Genomic DNA, 17,545 nt, shown 5'->3' with positions numbered 1-17,545 from the left:
GCGAGAGAAAGAGCGAGAGAGAAGAGCGAGAGAGAAGAGCGAGAGAGGGGGGGTTTAAAAGAGCAGGTTTGAATGAACAAGGTGAGTCTCACCCTGAGGAACTGATACAGACAGATGGACATCCAGTTACACAGCATCCTCTCCACCACCGTCTCTGACCTGTACACACAGTCAACATGTTAACTACTGTCTGACCTGTACACACACAGTCAACATGTTAACTACTGTCTCTGACCTGTACACACACAGTCAACATGTTAACTACTGTCTGACCTGTACACACAGTCAACATGTTAACTACTGTCTCTGACCTGTACACACAGTCAACATGTTAACTACTGTCTGACCTGTACACACAGTCAACATGTTAACTACTGTCTGACCTGTACACACAGTCAACATGTTAACTACTGTCTGACCTGTACACACAGTCAACATGTTAACTACTGTCTGACCTGTACACACAATCAACATGTTAACTACTGTCTGACCTGTACACACAGTCAACATGTTAACTACTGTCTGACCTGTACACACAGTCAACATGTTAACTACTGTCTGACCTGTACACACAGTCAACATGTTAACTACTGTCTGACCTGTACACACAGTCAACATGTTAACTACTGTCTGAACCTGTACACACAGTCAACATGTTAACCTGTACACACAGTCAACATGTTAACTACTGTCTGACCTGTACACACAGTCAACATGTTAACTACTGTCTCTGACCTGTACACACAGTCAACATGTTAACTACTGTCTCTGACCTGTACACACAGTCAACATGTTAACTACTGTCTGACCTGTACACACAGTCAACATGTTAACTACTGTCTGACCTGTACACACAGTCAACATGTTAACTACTGTCTGACCTGTACACACAGTCAACATGTTAACTACTGTCTCTGACCTGTACACACAGTCAACATGTTAACTACTGTCTCTGACCTGTACACACACAGTCAACATGTTAACTACTGTCTCTGACCTGTACACACACAGTCAACATGTTAACTACTGTCTCTGACCTGTACACACACAGTCAACATGTTAACTACTGTCTCTGACCTGTACACACAGTCAACATGTTAACTACTGTCTCTGACCTGTACACACACAGTCAACATGTTAACTACTGTCTCTGACCTGTACACACAGTCAACATGTTAACTACTGTCTCTGACCTGTACACACAGTCAACATGTTAACTACTGTCTGACCTGTACACACACAGTCAACATGTTAACTACTGTCTCTGACCTGTACACACAGTCAACATGTTAACTACTGTCTCTGACCTGTACACACACAGTCAACATGTTAACTACTGTCTCTGACCTGTACACACAGTCAACATGTTAACTACTGTCTCTGACCTGTACAGTCACACACTGTCTCTGACCTGTACACACAGTCAACATGTTAACTACTGTCTCTGACCTGTACACACAGTCAACATGTTAACTACTGTCTCTGACCTGTCTGACCTGTACACACAGTCAACATGTTAACTACTGTCTCTGACCTGTACACACAGTCAACATGTTAACTACTGTCTCTGACCTGTACACACAGTCAGCATGTTAACTACTGTCTGACCTGCACAGACACAGTCAGCATGTTAACTACTGTCACCACCTGGGTTTACTAGGCACCATACCAAAACACTACGCAACAGAGAGATACTATCGAACCTTAACAAATGCCTGTTTTCATGAAGACAAGCCTGATTGGAAGGCAGGGTGTGTCTCACCTGCGCAGCATGAGTTTGGGGTTCTTGCTGTGCACGTATTCCTCCATCAGCTCCAGCAGCAGGCTTCTCATGATGTCTGTGTAGTACTCTAGTTTACCATGCAGAGCCACGGTCAGTAACGAGGCAAAGTAGACCCTGGACCTGGCATTAAAGTCTGGACGGCCCTCCAAGGTCTTGATGAACTGAGAACACACAGAGAACGCAACAGAGAGATGGGGTTAGCAACTCAGTATAACTCCATAGAACATCTGTAGGTATAGAACGACGGCAATACTCAAACTGTATCTTGGCACAGGTACTTTAGACAGGCAGACAGACTAACAGACAGGCAGACAGACAGAGAGAAACAGTCAGTCATCTCAGCTAGCTGAGTAAACCTACATTGATGAGGAAGGTCTTAGAGTTGAGCAGGTTAGAGAACTGGTTGAGGGCCTGAGCTACGATGACCTTCCGTCCCTCGGGGATGTCCAGCTTGCCAGTGATCATGACGTCGTTGTCCCCGTCTTTAGAGGGCAGGAAGAAGACCCGGTCTGTGTAGGTCTTATAGTCCAGGAAGGGGATCCTGGCCTCACTCAGGTCATTGGTCTGGTCCTCCATCTCAATCATCAGGTCTGGAGGAAGATACAGAACACAACAAGACTAGCTCCTAGTAGAACCCAAACGCAACAAGACTAGCTCCTAGTAGAACCCAAACGCAACAAGACTAGCTCCTAAGAGAACCCGAACACAACGACAAGACTAGCTCCTAGTAGAACCTAAACGCAACAACAAAACTAGCTCCTAGTAGAACCCGAACGCAACAACAAGACGAGCTCCTAGGAGAACCCGAACGCAACAACAAGACTAGCTCCTAGTAGAACCCGAACGCAACAAGACGAGCTCCTAGGAGAACCCAAACGCAACAACAAGACGAGCTCCTAGGAGAACCCGAACGCAACAACAAGACTAGCTCCTAGTAGAACCCAAACGCAACAACAAGACTAGCTCCTAGGAGAACCCGAACGCAACAACAAGACTAGCTCCTAGGAGAAACCGAACTGAACTCTAACTGACCTAAGACATAGAATTTTTACTAGGATTCAATGTCAAGGAATTGTGAAAAACTGAGTTTAAATGTATTTTGCTGAGGTGTATGTAAACTTCCGACTTCAACTGTATATATGACCTCGACTAACCGGTGGTCCAGCACATTGACTCTGTACCGGTACCCCTGTATACAGTCTCCACATTGACTCTGTACCGGTACCCCCTGTATACAGTCTCCACATCGACTCTGTACCGGTACCGCCTGTATACAGTCTCCACATCGACTCTGTACCGGTACCCCTGTATATAGTCTCCACATTGTTATTTTACAGCTGCTCTTTAACTATTTGGTACTTTTATTTCCTATTCTTATTTTTTAAACTGCACTGTTGGTTAGGGGCTTATAAGTAAGCATTTCACTGTAAGATCCACACCTGTTGTATTCGGCGCATGTGACTAATAACATTTGATTTGATAGTGTGTGTGTAATGTTATAGCAGTTTGTGTGGTGTGTGTGTAATGTTATAGCAGTGTGTGTGGTGTGTGATAGTGTGTGTGTAATGTTATAGCAGTGTTTGTGGTGTGATAGTGTGTGTGTAATGTTATAGCAATGTTATAGCATTGTGTGTGGTGTGTGATAGTGTGCGTATAATGTTATAGCAGTGTTTGTGGTGTGTGAGTGTGTGTGTGTAATGTTATAGCAATGTTATAGCAGTGTGTGTGGTGTGTGATAGTGTGTGTGTGTAATGTTATAGTGTGTGGTGTGTGATAGTGTGTGTAATGTTATAGCAGTGTGTATGGTGTTTAATGTTATAGCAGTGTGTGTGGTGTGTGATAGTGTGTGATAGTGTATAATGTTATAATGTTATAGCAGTGTGTGTGTGTGTGTGATAGTGTGTGTGTAATGTTATAGCAGTGTGTGATAGTGTGTGTGTAATGTTATAGCAGTGTGTGATAGTGTGTGTGTAATGTTATAGCAGTGTGTGTGGTGTGTAATGTTATAGCAGTGTGTGATAGTGTGTGTGTGTGTAATGTTATAGCAGTGTGTATGGTGTGTAATGTTATAGCAGTGTGTGTGGTGTGTGATAGTGTGTGTGTAATGTTATAGCACTGTGTGTGGTGTGTGATAGTGTGTGTGTAATGTTATAGCAGTGTGTGTGGTGTGTGTGTAATGTTATAGTGTGTGTGTAATGTTATAGCAGTGTGTGTGGTGTGTGTGTAATGTTATAGTGTGTGTGTAATGTTATAGCACTGTGTGTATGGTGTGTAATGTTATAGCAGTGTGTGTGGTGTGTGTGGTGTTTGATAGTGTGTGATAGTGTGTGTGTAATGTTATAGCAGTGTGTGTGGTGTGTGATATGTGTGTGTAATGTTATAGCACTGTGCGTGGTGTGTGATAGTGTGTGTGTAATGTTATAGCAGTGTGTGTGGTGTGTAATGTTATAGCAGTGTGTATGGTGTGTAATGTTATAGCAGTGTGTGTGGTGTGTGATAGTGTGTGTGTGTAATGTTATAGCAGTGTGTGTGGTGTGTGAGTGTGTGTAATGTTATAGCACTGTGTGGTGTGTGTGTGATAGTGTGTGTGTAATGTTATAGCAGTGTGTATGGTGTGTAATGTTATAGCAGTGTGTGTGGTATGTGTGGTGTTTGATAGTGTGTGTGTAATGTTATAGCAGTGTGTGGTGTTTGATAGTGTGTGATAGTGTGTGTGTGTAATGTTATAGCAGTGTGTGTGGTGTGTGATAGTGTGTGTGTAATGTTATAGCAGTGTGTGATAGTGTGTGTGTAATGTTATAGCAGTGTGTGATAGTGTGTGTGTAATGTTATAGCAGTGTGTGTGGTGTGTAATGTTATAGCAGTGTGATAGTGTGTGTGTGTGTAATGTTATAGCAGTGTGTATGGTGTGTAATGTTATAGCAGTGTGTGTGGTGTGTGATAGTGTGTGTGTAATGTTATAGCACTGTGTGTGGTGTGTGATAGTGTGTGTGTAATGTTATAGCAGTGTGTGTGGTGTGTGTGTAATGTTATAGTGTGTGTGTAATGTTATAGCAGTGTGTGTGGTGTGTGTGTAATGTTATAGTGTGTGTGTAATGTTATAGCACTGTGTGTATGGTGTGTAATGTTATAGCAGTGTGTGTGGTGTGTGTGGTGTTTGATAGTGTGTGATAGTGTGTGTGTAATGTTATAGCAGTGTGTGTGGTGTGTGATAGTGTGTGTGTAATGTTATAGCACTGTGCGTGGTGTGTGATAGTGTGTGAATGTTAGCAGTGTGTGTGGTGTGTAATGTTATAGCAGTGTGTATGGTGTGTAATGTTATAGCAGTGTGTGTGGTGTGTGTGTAATGTTATAGCAGTGTGTGTGGTGTGTGAGTGTGTGTAATGTTATAGCACTGTGTGTGGTGTGTGATAGTGTGTGTGTAATGTTATAGCAGTGTGTATGGTGTGTAATGTTATAGCAGTGTGTGTGGTATGTGTGGTGTTTGATAGTGTGTGTGTAATGTTATAGCAGTGTGTGGTGTTTGATAGTGTGTGATAGTGTGTGTAATGTTATAGCAGTGCATGTGGTGTGTAAGTGTGTATAATGTTATAGCAGTGTATGTGGTGTGTGATAGTGTGTGTGTAATGTTATAGCAGTGTGTATGGTGTGTAATGTTATAGCAGTGTGTGTGGTGTGTGATAGTGTGTGTGTGTAATGTTATAGCAGTGTGTATGGTGTGTGATAGTGTGTGTGATAGTGTGTGTATAATGCTATAGCAGTGTGTATGGTGTGTGATAGTGTGTGTAATGCTATAGCAGTGTGTGTGGTGTGTGATAGTGTGTGATGCTATAGCAGTGTGTATGGTGTGTGATAGTGTGTGAGTAATGTTATAGTAGTGTGTATGATGTGTAATGTTATAGCAGTGTGTATGGTGTGTAATGCTATAGCAGTGTGTATGGTGTGTGATAGTGTGTGTAATGTTATAGCAGTGTGTATGGTGTGTGATAGTGTGTGATAGTGTGTGTGTAATGTTATAGCAGTGTGTATGGTGTGTGATAGTGTGTGTGATAGTGTGAACATACCTGTGAATTCCTTCTTGCAGCGGTCTCTCACACTCTCCTCCAGATGATCCAACTGGTGTTTCACTTTCTCATACTCTCTCTCTGCCTGCTGGCTCTTCCTCCTGTCACATGGGAACAGTCCATCATACATTAACACATAGGAACAGTCAATTAGAGTACAGACATTAACACATAGGAACAGTCAATTAGAGTACAGACATTAACACATAGGAACAGTCCATCAGACATTAACACATAGGAACAGTCCATTAGAGTACAGACATTAACACATAGGAACAGTCCATTAGACATTAACACATAGGAACAGTCCATTAGACATTAACACATAGGAACAGTTCATTAGAGTACAGACATTAACACATAGGAACAGTCCATTAGACATTAACACATAGGAACAGTCCATTAGACTACAGACATTAACACATAGGAACAGTCCATTAGACTACTAACACATAGGAACAGTGCATTAGAGTACATACATTAACACATAGGAACAGTGCATTAGAGTACATACATTAACACATAGGAACAATCCATTAGACTACTAACACATAGGAACAGTCCATTAGACTACATACATTAACACATAGGAACAGTCCATTAGACTACTAACACATAGGAACAGACCATTAGACATTAACACATAGGAACAGTGCATTAGAGTACAGACATTAACACATAGGAACAGTCCATTAGACATTAACACATAGGAACAGTCCATTAGACTACTAACACATAGGAACAGTGCATTAGAGTACAGACATTAACACATAGGAACAGTCCATCAGACATTAACACATAGGAACAGTCCATTAGACAACTAACACATAGGAACAGTCCATTAGACTACTAACACATAGGAACAGTCCATCAGACTACTAACACATAGGAACAGTCCATTAGACTACTAACACATAGGAACAGTCCATCAGACTACTAACACATAGGAACAGTCCATTAGACTACTAACACATAGGAACAGTCCATTAGACTACAGACATTAACACATAGGAACAGTCCATTAGACTACTAACACATAGGAACAGTTCATTAGAGTACAGACATTAACACATAGGAACAGTCCATTAGACTACTAACACATAGGAACAGTTCATTAGAGTACAGACATTAACACATAGGAACAGTCCATTAGAGTACAGAACTGTTCTATGTGAATCTGTAGTTTGCACATGAGATTATTTCATTGGTCCTAGAGTGTAAACTCCAGACACCCATTTCACCGGGTGAACTAAAAACAATTCACCCATCAGAACTACATGAGTGGTGCTTGATGGGAAGTGTAGTTGTGTACCTGTAGCAGTAGACGGACACAGCTATGAACAGTAGCATAGGGACGATGACAGCTGGGATGATGATAGCCAAAGGAACCTCATACTTCCTCTCATAGTTCACTGAGCCCACCACCCACTCACCATTACCAAACTTTATCTGTTAGGGAGGGAGGGAGAGAAAGAAAGATAGATTTAGAAAGCAAGGGAATGAGAGAGATGAGGGGGAGTGTGGGAGAGAGATGGACAGAAAGAGAGAGGGAGATGGACAGAAAGAGAGAGAGAGATGGACAGAAAGAGAGAGAGAGATGGACAGAAAGAGAGTTCAAGTCAGCTAAAGGCAAAGAGAAGAAAGCTCATTCGCTACAAGACGTGTATAATTGTGGAGAGTCAGATATACATCAAGGTGTTGATAGTGATATTTCTCTGTCAGGACTGAGTGGTCCCGGTCAGAAGACTAGGATTATTGTATGGTTGAACCAGGTGTGTTACTGCCTTGACTGAAGTGAATGCCTGTAACAGGACATTGGATTAAGTTTGGACAGCCCTGATTTAGATAGAAATGTACTGGAACACAAGCACCTATCTGAAATACATGTTGAGAGCCAGAGAGACATATCAGCTTGTCCCGTGCTAATGCCTGAAACCTCTCTCTCTATGCCTTGGGTTTAGACAGAAGGCCAGTGTTGTCACCGTTAGGTCCAAAGGGTCGGAGCTGGTGTCTCTGCGCTGGCGTTTGGAGCGGGCTCTGGGCTGGGTGGACGGAGCTTCCAGAAACAGCTTGTCATCCTGCAGGATGGTCACCTTACAGGACGCATCTCCCACGAACGCCTGGGCTTCTTCAGCTGTCATGGCCTTGCTGAAACCACGACCCTGGGGAGAAAGAGGTGGCTGGTCGTTAACCTCAGGACTGCAGGGACATGCAATCATTTGTAAAAGCAGATATGATTATCTCAATATTGATATTAATTATATCAATATCAATGCACTATAATAGCCTTTTCTCTCTGAGGGGACATCATAGTCACAAAGCAGAATACATTTGTTTGTTTGTTCTTTTTCTCTCCAATTTCGTGGTATTCAATTGGTAGTTTATAGTCTTGTCTCATCGCTGCAACTCCCGTACGCACTCGGGAGAGGCGAAGGTCGAGAGCTGTGTGTCCTCCGAAACACAACCCAACCAAGCCGCACTGCTTCTTGACCACTTAACCTGGAAGCCAGCCGCACCAATGTGTCGGAGGAAACACCGTACACCTGGCGACCGTGTCAGCGTGCACTGCGCCCGACCCACCACAGGAGTCGCTAGTGCGCGATGAGACAAGGACATCCCTGCCGGCCAAACCCTCCCTAACCTGGACGACGCTGGGCCAATTGTGCGCCGCCCCATTGGTCTCCCAGGCGCGGCCAGCTGCGACAGAGCCTGGACTCGAACCCAGAATCTCTAGAGGCACAGCTAAGACCACTGTGCCACTCGGGAGGCTGAAGCAGAATAACATTTAAGCCACAATGGCCCACGGAAAACGATAAGCGAGTATTACCAGAAATAACCCCCAAAAACTCCTAAACAGTAACCATGACAACACAACCCCATAAGAGTAGTGTTACTGTTCTTTACCGTAACGATGATGATGGAGGTTTCAGTGATGATGTTCTTGGTCAGTTCATTGAAGAATGGGTCGGGGTGGTACTCAAAGGAATTCAGTTCCTCTATCACATTGTCTAGCTGGAGGAAGGCCCTAAAGGACTGGGTCTCAGAGGACCTGTTCACCACTGGACTGTCAAACAACAGCACAGTGTCGTTCTTATGTACGGCATACTGGATGAACTGGAGAAGAGGGCAGAGAAAGTTAGAATAGAGAGAGAGAGAAAGATATTTAATTCCTGGCAGGACACTGTGTCTAGTCTCACAGAGAAGTCTGTAGTCACAGACAAAAACATACAACTCACTGAGTCACTGTTGACATGCTAGCTACCTGCCACGGATAATACCACAGCTAGAGTACTGTACACTAGGACATGCTAGCTACCTGCCACGGATAATACCACAGCTAGAGTACTGGACACTAGGACATGCTAGCTACCTGCCATGGATAATACCACAGCTAGAGTACTGGACACTAGGACATGCTAGCTACCTGCCACGGATAATACCACAGCTAGAGTACTGGACACTAGGACATGCTAGCTACCTGCCACGGATAATACCACAGCTAGAGTACTGTACACTAGGACATGCTAGCTACCTGCCACGGATAATACCACAGCTAGAGTACTGTACACTAGGACATGCTAGCTACCTGCCACGGATAATACCACAGCTAGAGTACTGGACACTAGAGGGATTAGAATACACTACTGGCAGGAAACAGATAACTTGTGGAATGTATTGTATAATAGGAGTGGACTCTAGAATGGATAACATGTAATGTGTAATGGGAGTGGACTCTAGAATGGATAACATGTAATGTATTGTATAATAGGAGTGAACTCTAGAATACACTACTGGCAGGAAACAGAGAACTTGTGGAATGTATTGTATAATAGGAGTGGACTCTAGAATGGATAACATGTAACGTGTAATGGGAGTGGACTCTAGAATGGATAACATGTAATGTATTGTATAATGGGAGTGGACTCTAGAATGGATAATATGTAATGTATTGTATAATAGGAGGGGACTCTAGAATGGATAATATGTAATGTATTGTATAATAGGAGGGGACTCTAGAATGGATAATATGTAATGTATTGTATAATAGGAGGGGACTCTAGAATGGATAATATGTAATGTATTGTATAATGGGAGTGGACTCTAGAATGGATAATATGTAATGTATTGTATAATAGGAGTGGACTCTAGAATGATAACATGTAATGTATTGTATAATGGGAGTGGACTCTAGAATGATAACATTAGGTGTATTGTATAATAGGAGTGGACTCTAGAATGATAACATTAGGTGTATTGTAATAGTAGTGAGTAGTGTGTACTGACCTCAACAGGAGGGGACTGAGAGAAGTCATCAGCAGAGGGCAGCACCTTCATGGTGGCTCTCTGGATGAGGTCAAAACCACTGCCCACACACACGATCCTCCTGCCTCCACTGAAACACCAGACAACACACGTCAGCTCTCAATACAACACACATGATCCTACTGCAACTCTCTGTTGGCTGAGCTCCCTGCTTGTGCCATCAAACCTGTGCAACTCAGCAGAACGCTGCAGCCCCTGAGGTTCAACCTTCCTAACTTCTCCCATGTCAGCCCCCTGATGTTCAACCTTCCTAACTTCTCCCATGTCAGCCCCTGATGTTCAACCTTCCTAACTTCTCCCATGTCAGCCCCCTGATGTTCAACCTTCCTAACTTCTCCCATGTCAGCCCCCTGATGTTCAACCTTCCTAACTTCTCCCATGTCAGCTCCCTGATGTTCAACCTTCCTAACTTCTCCCATGTCAGCCCGCTCCTCCACACACTGCACTGGCTTCCAGTCAAAGCTGAATCCACCACAAGACCCTGGTACTTACCTACGGAGCAGCAAGAGGACCTGACCCTCCCTACCTTCAGGCTATGTTCAAACCCTACATCCCAACCAGAGTACTCTGTTCTGCCACCTCTGGTCTCTTGGCTCTCCTACCCCTACGGGAGGGCAGCTCCAGCTCAGCCCAGTCCAACCTCTTCTCTGTCCTGGCACCCCAATGGTGGAACCAGCTTCCCCCTGAAGCTAGGACAGCAGAGTCCCTGCCCGTCTTCTGAAAACATATTTTGTGAACCAACACTCGCACTTGACTCTTTTCTCTCTTACTAGCTGGGACTTTGAAGATATAGACAGATGAAACATGTCCTTCCAGTACTATGACTGATTCATTTTGATTTAACTAGGCAAGTCAGTTAAGAACAAATTCTCATTTTCAATGACGGCCTAGGAACAGTGGGTTAACTGCCTTGTTCAGTGGCAGAACGACAGATTTTTACCTTGTCAGCTCGCGGATTCAATCTTGCAACCTCCCAGTTACCTGTCCAACGCTCTAACCACTAGGCTACCTGCCGCCCCATGGGTTGTCCCACCTAGCCATCTCAAGATGACGGCAGTAACTATGCGGCTCTGGATAAGAACGTCTGCTAAATGACTAACATGTAATCCTCCTGCCTCCACTGAAACACTAGACGACGACACCATATATCAGGGTCATGTTAGGAAGCACAACACAGGAGAAACCTTTTGAAACGTTTTGAAAGAGGGACGACCTGAATGTGTCCCATAAGAAACGGTCATTTAATTATCCTCTTCAAACTGTTTTGCATTCAACTCAAGCTTGGCTTAAAGAGGTGCTTTGACTTCCACCCTCTCTGGGGCACTGTGGACTCCACTCACCATACGAAGCTGGTCTTGGGGCTGTAGTCCGTGAGTTTGGGGTTCTCAGAGTACTGGAAGTTGAAGGTGACGGGGACGTCCTTGGTGGTGCTCTTCCCATACCTCACCGAGACTCTCAGGGACTCCAATGGAACCTTTTGTCCCTTGTATACACCTGTCTCACAGGTGATCTCACTGCCAAACGACAACCTGAGGGAGAAACGGGGACAGAGAGCATCATGGGAAAGGTCAAACTGGGGTCGTAGTGTTGAGGGGAGAGAAGGTCATCTCAAAGGAACAAGTCAAACACATTTACTGTATGGCTAATATATTTCAGAGGTCGGCCTTGAGAGAAGAAGTGAATAGGACATGATTCAACCTGTCCAGACAGCAACCTGCAGGGGTTGGAAGACTCAAGTATGATCATCCTTACACTTCACAGGGCGTTCCCCCCACGGTGACAATGACATCATTCTTGTTTGCCGTATCCAGGTGTTTCCCAGAGATAGTGATGACTGTTCCCCCGGCCACAGGGCCCTTCAGGGGGGAAACTTTCTCAGGGATGGGGTCCTGGAGGGGATAAGAGATGAGACATCAGTGATAAGGTAACATACTTAGGTCCTGGACGTTTTCTTGACTGCATGACCTGACAAGGAAAAACTCCTCTCCTGACCTTCTAACATTCTATATGGTTATTTGGCAGATGTTTTCACCCAAAGTGTTTTACAGTTAACAACCCAGAGCCCACTGTCCAACAACCCAGAGCCCACTGTCCAACAACCCAGAGCCCACTGTCCAACAACCCAGAGCCCACTGTCCAACAACCCAGAGCCCACTGTCCAACAACCCAGAGCCCACTGTCCAACAACCCAGAGCCCACTGCCCAACAACCCAGAGCCCACTGTCCAACAACTCAGAGCCCACTGTCTAACAACCCAGAGCCCACTGTCTAACAACCCAGAGCCCACTGTCTAACAACCCAGAGCCCACTGGGACCACCAGTTAGACCTCATGTCATGTCCCATTCCCCTTCACTGGTTTATCACCACAACGCAGCTACTGAACACTACTTAGTATTTATTTTATCACCACAATAGCAGTACTTTATCACCACAACACAGCTACCTAACACCACTTAGTACTTTATCACCACGACACAGCTACTGAACACCACTTTATCACGACAACACAGCTACTGAATACCACTTTATCGCCACAACACAGCTACTGAACACCACTTTATCACCACAACACAGCTACTGAATACCACGTTATCACCACAACACAGCTACTGAACACCACTTAGTACTTTATCACCACAACACAGCTACTGAACACCACTATCACCACAACACAGCTACTGAACACCACAACACAGCTACTGAACACCACAACATAGCTACTGAACACCACAACACAGCTACTGAACACCACAATACAGCTACTGAACACCACAATACAGCTACTGAACACCACAACGCAGCTACTGAACACTACTTAGTATTTATTTTATCACCACAATAGCAGTACTTTATCACCACAACACAGCTACCTAACACGACTTAGTACTTTATCACCACGACACAGCTACTGAACACCACTTTATCACGACAACACAGCTACTGAATACCACATCCAACACAGCTACTGAACACCACTTTATCACCACAACACAGCTACTGAATACACACCACAACACAGCTAAACACCACTTAGTACTTTATCACAGCTACTGAACACCACATCACCACAACACAGCTACTGAACACCACAACACAGCTACTGAACACCACAATACAGCTACTGAACACCACAACACAGCTACTGAACACCACAACACAGCTACACCACAATACAGCTACTGAACACCACAACACAGCTACTGAACACCACAACACAGCTACTGAACACCACTTAGTACTTTATCACCACAACACAGCTACTGAACACCACTTAGTACTTTATCACCACAACACAGCTACTGAACACCACTTAGTATTTTATCACCACAACACAGCTACTGAACACCACTTAGTATTTTATCACCACAACAGAGCTACTGAACACCACTTTATCACCACAACACAGCTACTGAACACCACAGCTACTGAACACCACTTAGTACTTTATCACCACAACACAGCTACTGAACACCACTATCACCACAACACAGCTACTGAACACCACAGCTACTGAACACCACAACACAGCTACTGAACACCACAACACAGCTAATGAACACCACAACACAGCTAATGAACACCACAACACAGCTACTGAACACCACAACACAGCTACTGAACACCACTTAGTATTTTATCACCACAACAGAGCTACTGAACACCACTTTATCACCACAACACAGCTACTGAACACCACAGCTACTGAACACCACTTAGTACTTTATCACCACAACACAGCTACTGAACACCACTATCACCACAACACAGCTACTGAACACCACAGCTACTGAACACCACAACACAGCTAATGAACACCACAACACAGCTAATGAACACCACTTAGTACTTTATCACCACAACACAGCTACTGAACACCACAACACAGCTATTGAACACCACTATCACCACAACACAGCTACTGAACACCACAACACAGCTACTGAACACCACAACACAGCTACTGAACACCACAACACAGCTACTGAACACCACTTAGTACTTTATCACCACAACACAGCTACTGAACACCACTATCACCACAACACAGCTACTGAACACCACAACACAGCTACTGAACACCACAACACAGCTACTGAACACCACAACACAGCTACTGAACACCACAACACAGCTACTGAACACCACAACACAGCTACTGAACACCACAACACAGCTACTGAACACCACTTAGTTCTTTATCACCACAACACAGCTACTGAACACCACAACACAGCTATTGAACACCACTATCACCACAACACAGCTACTGAACACCACAACACAGCTACTGAACACCACAACACAGCTACTGAACACCACAACACAGCTACTGAACACCACAACACAGCTACTGAACACCACAACTTTACACCACAACTACTGAACACCACTACTGAACACCACTTAGTACTTTATCACCACAACACCACAACTGAACACCACTTTATCACCACAACACAGCTACTGAACACCACTTTATCACCACAACACAGCTACTGAACACCACTTTATCACCACAACACAGCTACTGAACACCGCTTTATCACCACAACACGGCTACTGAACACCACTTTATCACCACAACACAGCTACTGAACACCACAACACAGCTACTGAACACCACTTTATCACCACAACACAGCTACTGAACACCGCTTTATCACCACAACACAGCTACTGAACACCACTTAGTACTTTATCACCACAACACAGGTACTGAACACCACTTAGTACTGTTTGATGAGAAAATACAGTACTAAGTATTGCGAGTAGACAGCCAGATCTGGAGCAGACCAACTTAAAATGACGGAGAGAGAGCAAATGAGAGCGATAGAGCAAACGAGAGCGAGAGAGAGCAAAATAATGTTATGTTCCCTAGAAAATCTGAAGCTTTGATCAAATCTATAAAAAGGATAAGTAGCTCAGTACATTCTCATGGGGACATTGTTATTTTGGCAGAAACAAACAAACAAGAAAATACGAACCCCAAAATAAATTAGTGTAAATATTTACCATGAAGTGAAATAGGCTCCCATTATAGATGTGTTTTTGAGTCAATCATTATACTCGTTAAATTCCCCCGTTAAATTCTGTTTCCTTTCAACAGATATTCTGAATTCTAAGAGCATCTCCTAAGAACTAAGTACATTGATGACCGTGGAGATGTAAAACCAGCAGAGAGAGACTAACATAGTGGCTGTATGAGCACTGAGCAGAGCTGACTCTTACAACAGTTAGGATTCATGTTGGGGTAAAGAATGGCCCTGTAGCTGTATGAAACGTACCCTGTAGGTGAAGAGGACCTCTGAACGCCCTCTCCTGTCCCCCTCCACCTCCACCTCCACTACCCCCTGGTTGATGGGACCTGGGTGGTCCACTGAAGACCGGACCGGACCGATCTCACACACAACACTGGAGAAGACACAGAACAGCTGGAGTAAGACAAAGGCCCGGTTTCTCCACCACACACACAAGCAGACATACTGTCCATCGAAATGTTGTGTTTAATAAAATATGTTATTCGCTGGACATAAAAGTCCATTAGAGGCAGGGCCGGTCCTTTCCGTTCTGGCGAGACCAAAAATGCCACCCCCCTTCACAAACCGAGAATAGTCCCAGTAAGCAAAATGATGTTGAAAAGACATCTAAAATATGTATTTTATAGACGTTTAAATCGAGTTCATTTTCGGTTGTGAATTAAAGTTGAAAAGACGTACAGTAGTTTGGACACCTACTGTACTCATTCAAGGGTTTTTCTTTATTTATTATTTTCTACATTGTAGAATTATAGGGAAGACATCAAAACTATGAAAGTGGATGGATGAATGGATGGATGAATGGATTCATGTAGGAACCAAAACATGTGTTAATTAAAATACATGTTATATTTGAGATTGTTAAAAAGTCGCCATCCTTTGCCTTGATGACAGCTCTGCACAATCTTGTCAACTTGTCAAAAATGGACAGAAACAAACTTGAAACCACTGATCTTGACAACGGGATGAAACCCCTGGACGACAGCTGTGATTATTCATTTTACCCCCACTATCACTATACCTGGTGGAGACAGAGTATCTGTCCCCCTGGTGAACACAGTCCACTCCAGCCACCGTCACCTTCTTAATGTCCTCCTTCTTTATGCCCAGGTTAGACCCTTTAATGGTCACCACTATCCCACCGTTCAGAGGCCCGAAACGAGGGATGATCTGTGGGGAAGAGAGAGAGAGGGGATGATTTAGATGAGTGTGGTAGATTAATGTAGAATAATGGTCAGTGCCATCAGTGTGTATATAGTAGAACAGGTGTTACAGTAGTAGTTCAGTGTGTATATAGTAGTGAACAGGTGTTACAGTAGTAGTTCAGTGTGTATATAGTAGAACAGTCGTTACAGTAGTAGTTCAGTGTGTATATAGTAGAACAGTCGTTACAGTAGTAGTTCAGTGTGTATATAGTAGAACAGTCGTTACAGTAGTAGTTCAGTGTGTATATAGTAGTAGTTCAGTGTGTATATAGTAGTAGTTCAGTGTGTATATAGTAGTAGTTCAGTGTGTATATAGTAGAACAGTCCTTACAGTAGTAGTTCAGTGTGTATATAGTAGTAGTTCAGTGTGTATATAGTAGTAGTTCAGTGTGTATATAGTAGTAGTTCAGTGTGTATATAGTAGAACAGTCGTTACAGTAGTAGTTCAGTGTGTATATAGTAGTGAACAGTCGTTACAGTAGTAGTTCAGTGTGTATATAGTAGAACAGTCGTTACAGTAGTAGTTCAGTGTGTATATAGTAGTGAACAGTCGTTACAGTAGTAGTTCAGTGTGTATATAGTAGTGAACAGTCGTTACAGTAGTAGTTCAGTGTATATATAGTAGAACAGTCGTTACAGTAGTAGTTCAGTGTGTATATAGTAGTGAACAGTCGTTACAGTAGTAGTTCAGTGTGTATATAGTAGAACAGTCGTTACAGTAGTAGTTCAGTGTATATATAGTAGAACAGTCGTTACAGTAGTAGTTCAGTGTATATATAGTAGTGAACAGTCGTTACAGTAGTAGTTCAGTGTATATATAGTAGAACAGTCGTTACAGTAGTAGTTCAGTGTATATATAGTAGTGAACAGTCGTTACAGTAGTAGTTCAGTGTATATATAGTAGTGAACAGTCGTTACAGTAGTAGTTCAGTGTATATATAGTAGTGAACAGTCGTTACAGTAGTACTAGGGAAATTGTGTCACTTCTCTTATGTTCTGTGCAAGCAGAGTCAGGGTATATGCAGCAGTTTGGGCCGCCTGGCTCGTTGTGAACTGTGTCGAGACCATTTCTTCCTAACAAAGACCGTAATTATCTTGCCAGAATTTTACATAATTATGATTTAACATTGAAG

General features: G+C 43.5%; 1 protein-coding gene across 1 annotated transcript in view; it reads right to left on the bottom strand.

Annotated features, from left to right (window-relative positions):
• Window positions 1-17,545, bottom strand: part of LOC112217229 (plexin-B2-like) — a 186,203-nt gene that overhangs the window by 16,609 nt on the left and 152,049 nt on the right. Inside the window, exons 17-28 of the mRNA XM_042317554.1 lie at window positions 16,229-16,377; window positions 15,457-15,583; window positions 11,923-12,059; window positions 11,511-11,699; window positions 10,132-10,240; window positions 8,752-8,961; window positions 7,830-8,009; window positions 7,160-7,296; window positions 5,848-5,948; window positions 2,144-2,373; window positions 1,763-1,944; window positions 93-159 (exon numbers count right to left, since the gene is read on the bottom strand). Coding sequence (XP_042173488.1) covers window positions 93-159; window positions 1,763-1,944; window positions 2,144-2,373; window positions 5,848-5,948; window positions 7,160-7,296; window positions 7,830-8,009; window positions 8,752-8,961; window positions 10,132-10,240; window positions 11,511-11,699; window positions 11,923-12,059; window positions 15,457-15,583; window positions 16,229-16,377 — 1,818 coding nt within the window. The remainder of the gene's footprint in view (window positions 1-92; window positions 160-1,762; window positions 1,945-2,143; window positions 2,374-5,847; window positions 5,949-7,159; window positions 7,297-7,829; window positions 8,010-8,751; window positions 8,962-10,131; window positions 10,241-11,510; window positions 11,700-11,922; window positions 12,060-15,456; window positions 15,584-16,228; window positions 16,378-17,545) is intronic.

Source organism: Oncorhynchus tshawytscha, unplaced genomic scaffold, assembly GCF_018296145.1.
Source record: "Oncorhynchus tshawytscha isolate Ot180627B unplaced genomic scaffold, Otsh_v2.0 Un_contig_2591_pilon_pilon, whole genome shotgun sequence".
Classification (NCBI taxonomy): Eukaryota; Metazoa; Chordata; class Actinopteri; order Salmoniformes; family Salmonidae; genus Oncorhynchus; species Oncorhynchus tshawytscha.
Note: the sequence above shows the minus strand (reverse complement) of the source record. Positions and strands in the feature narration are given on the sequence as shown.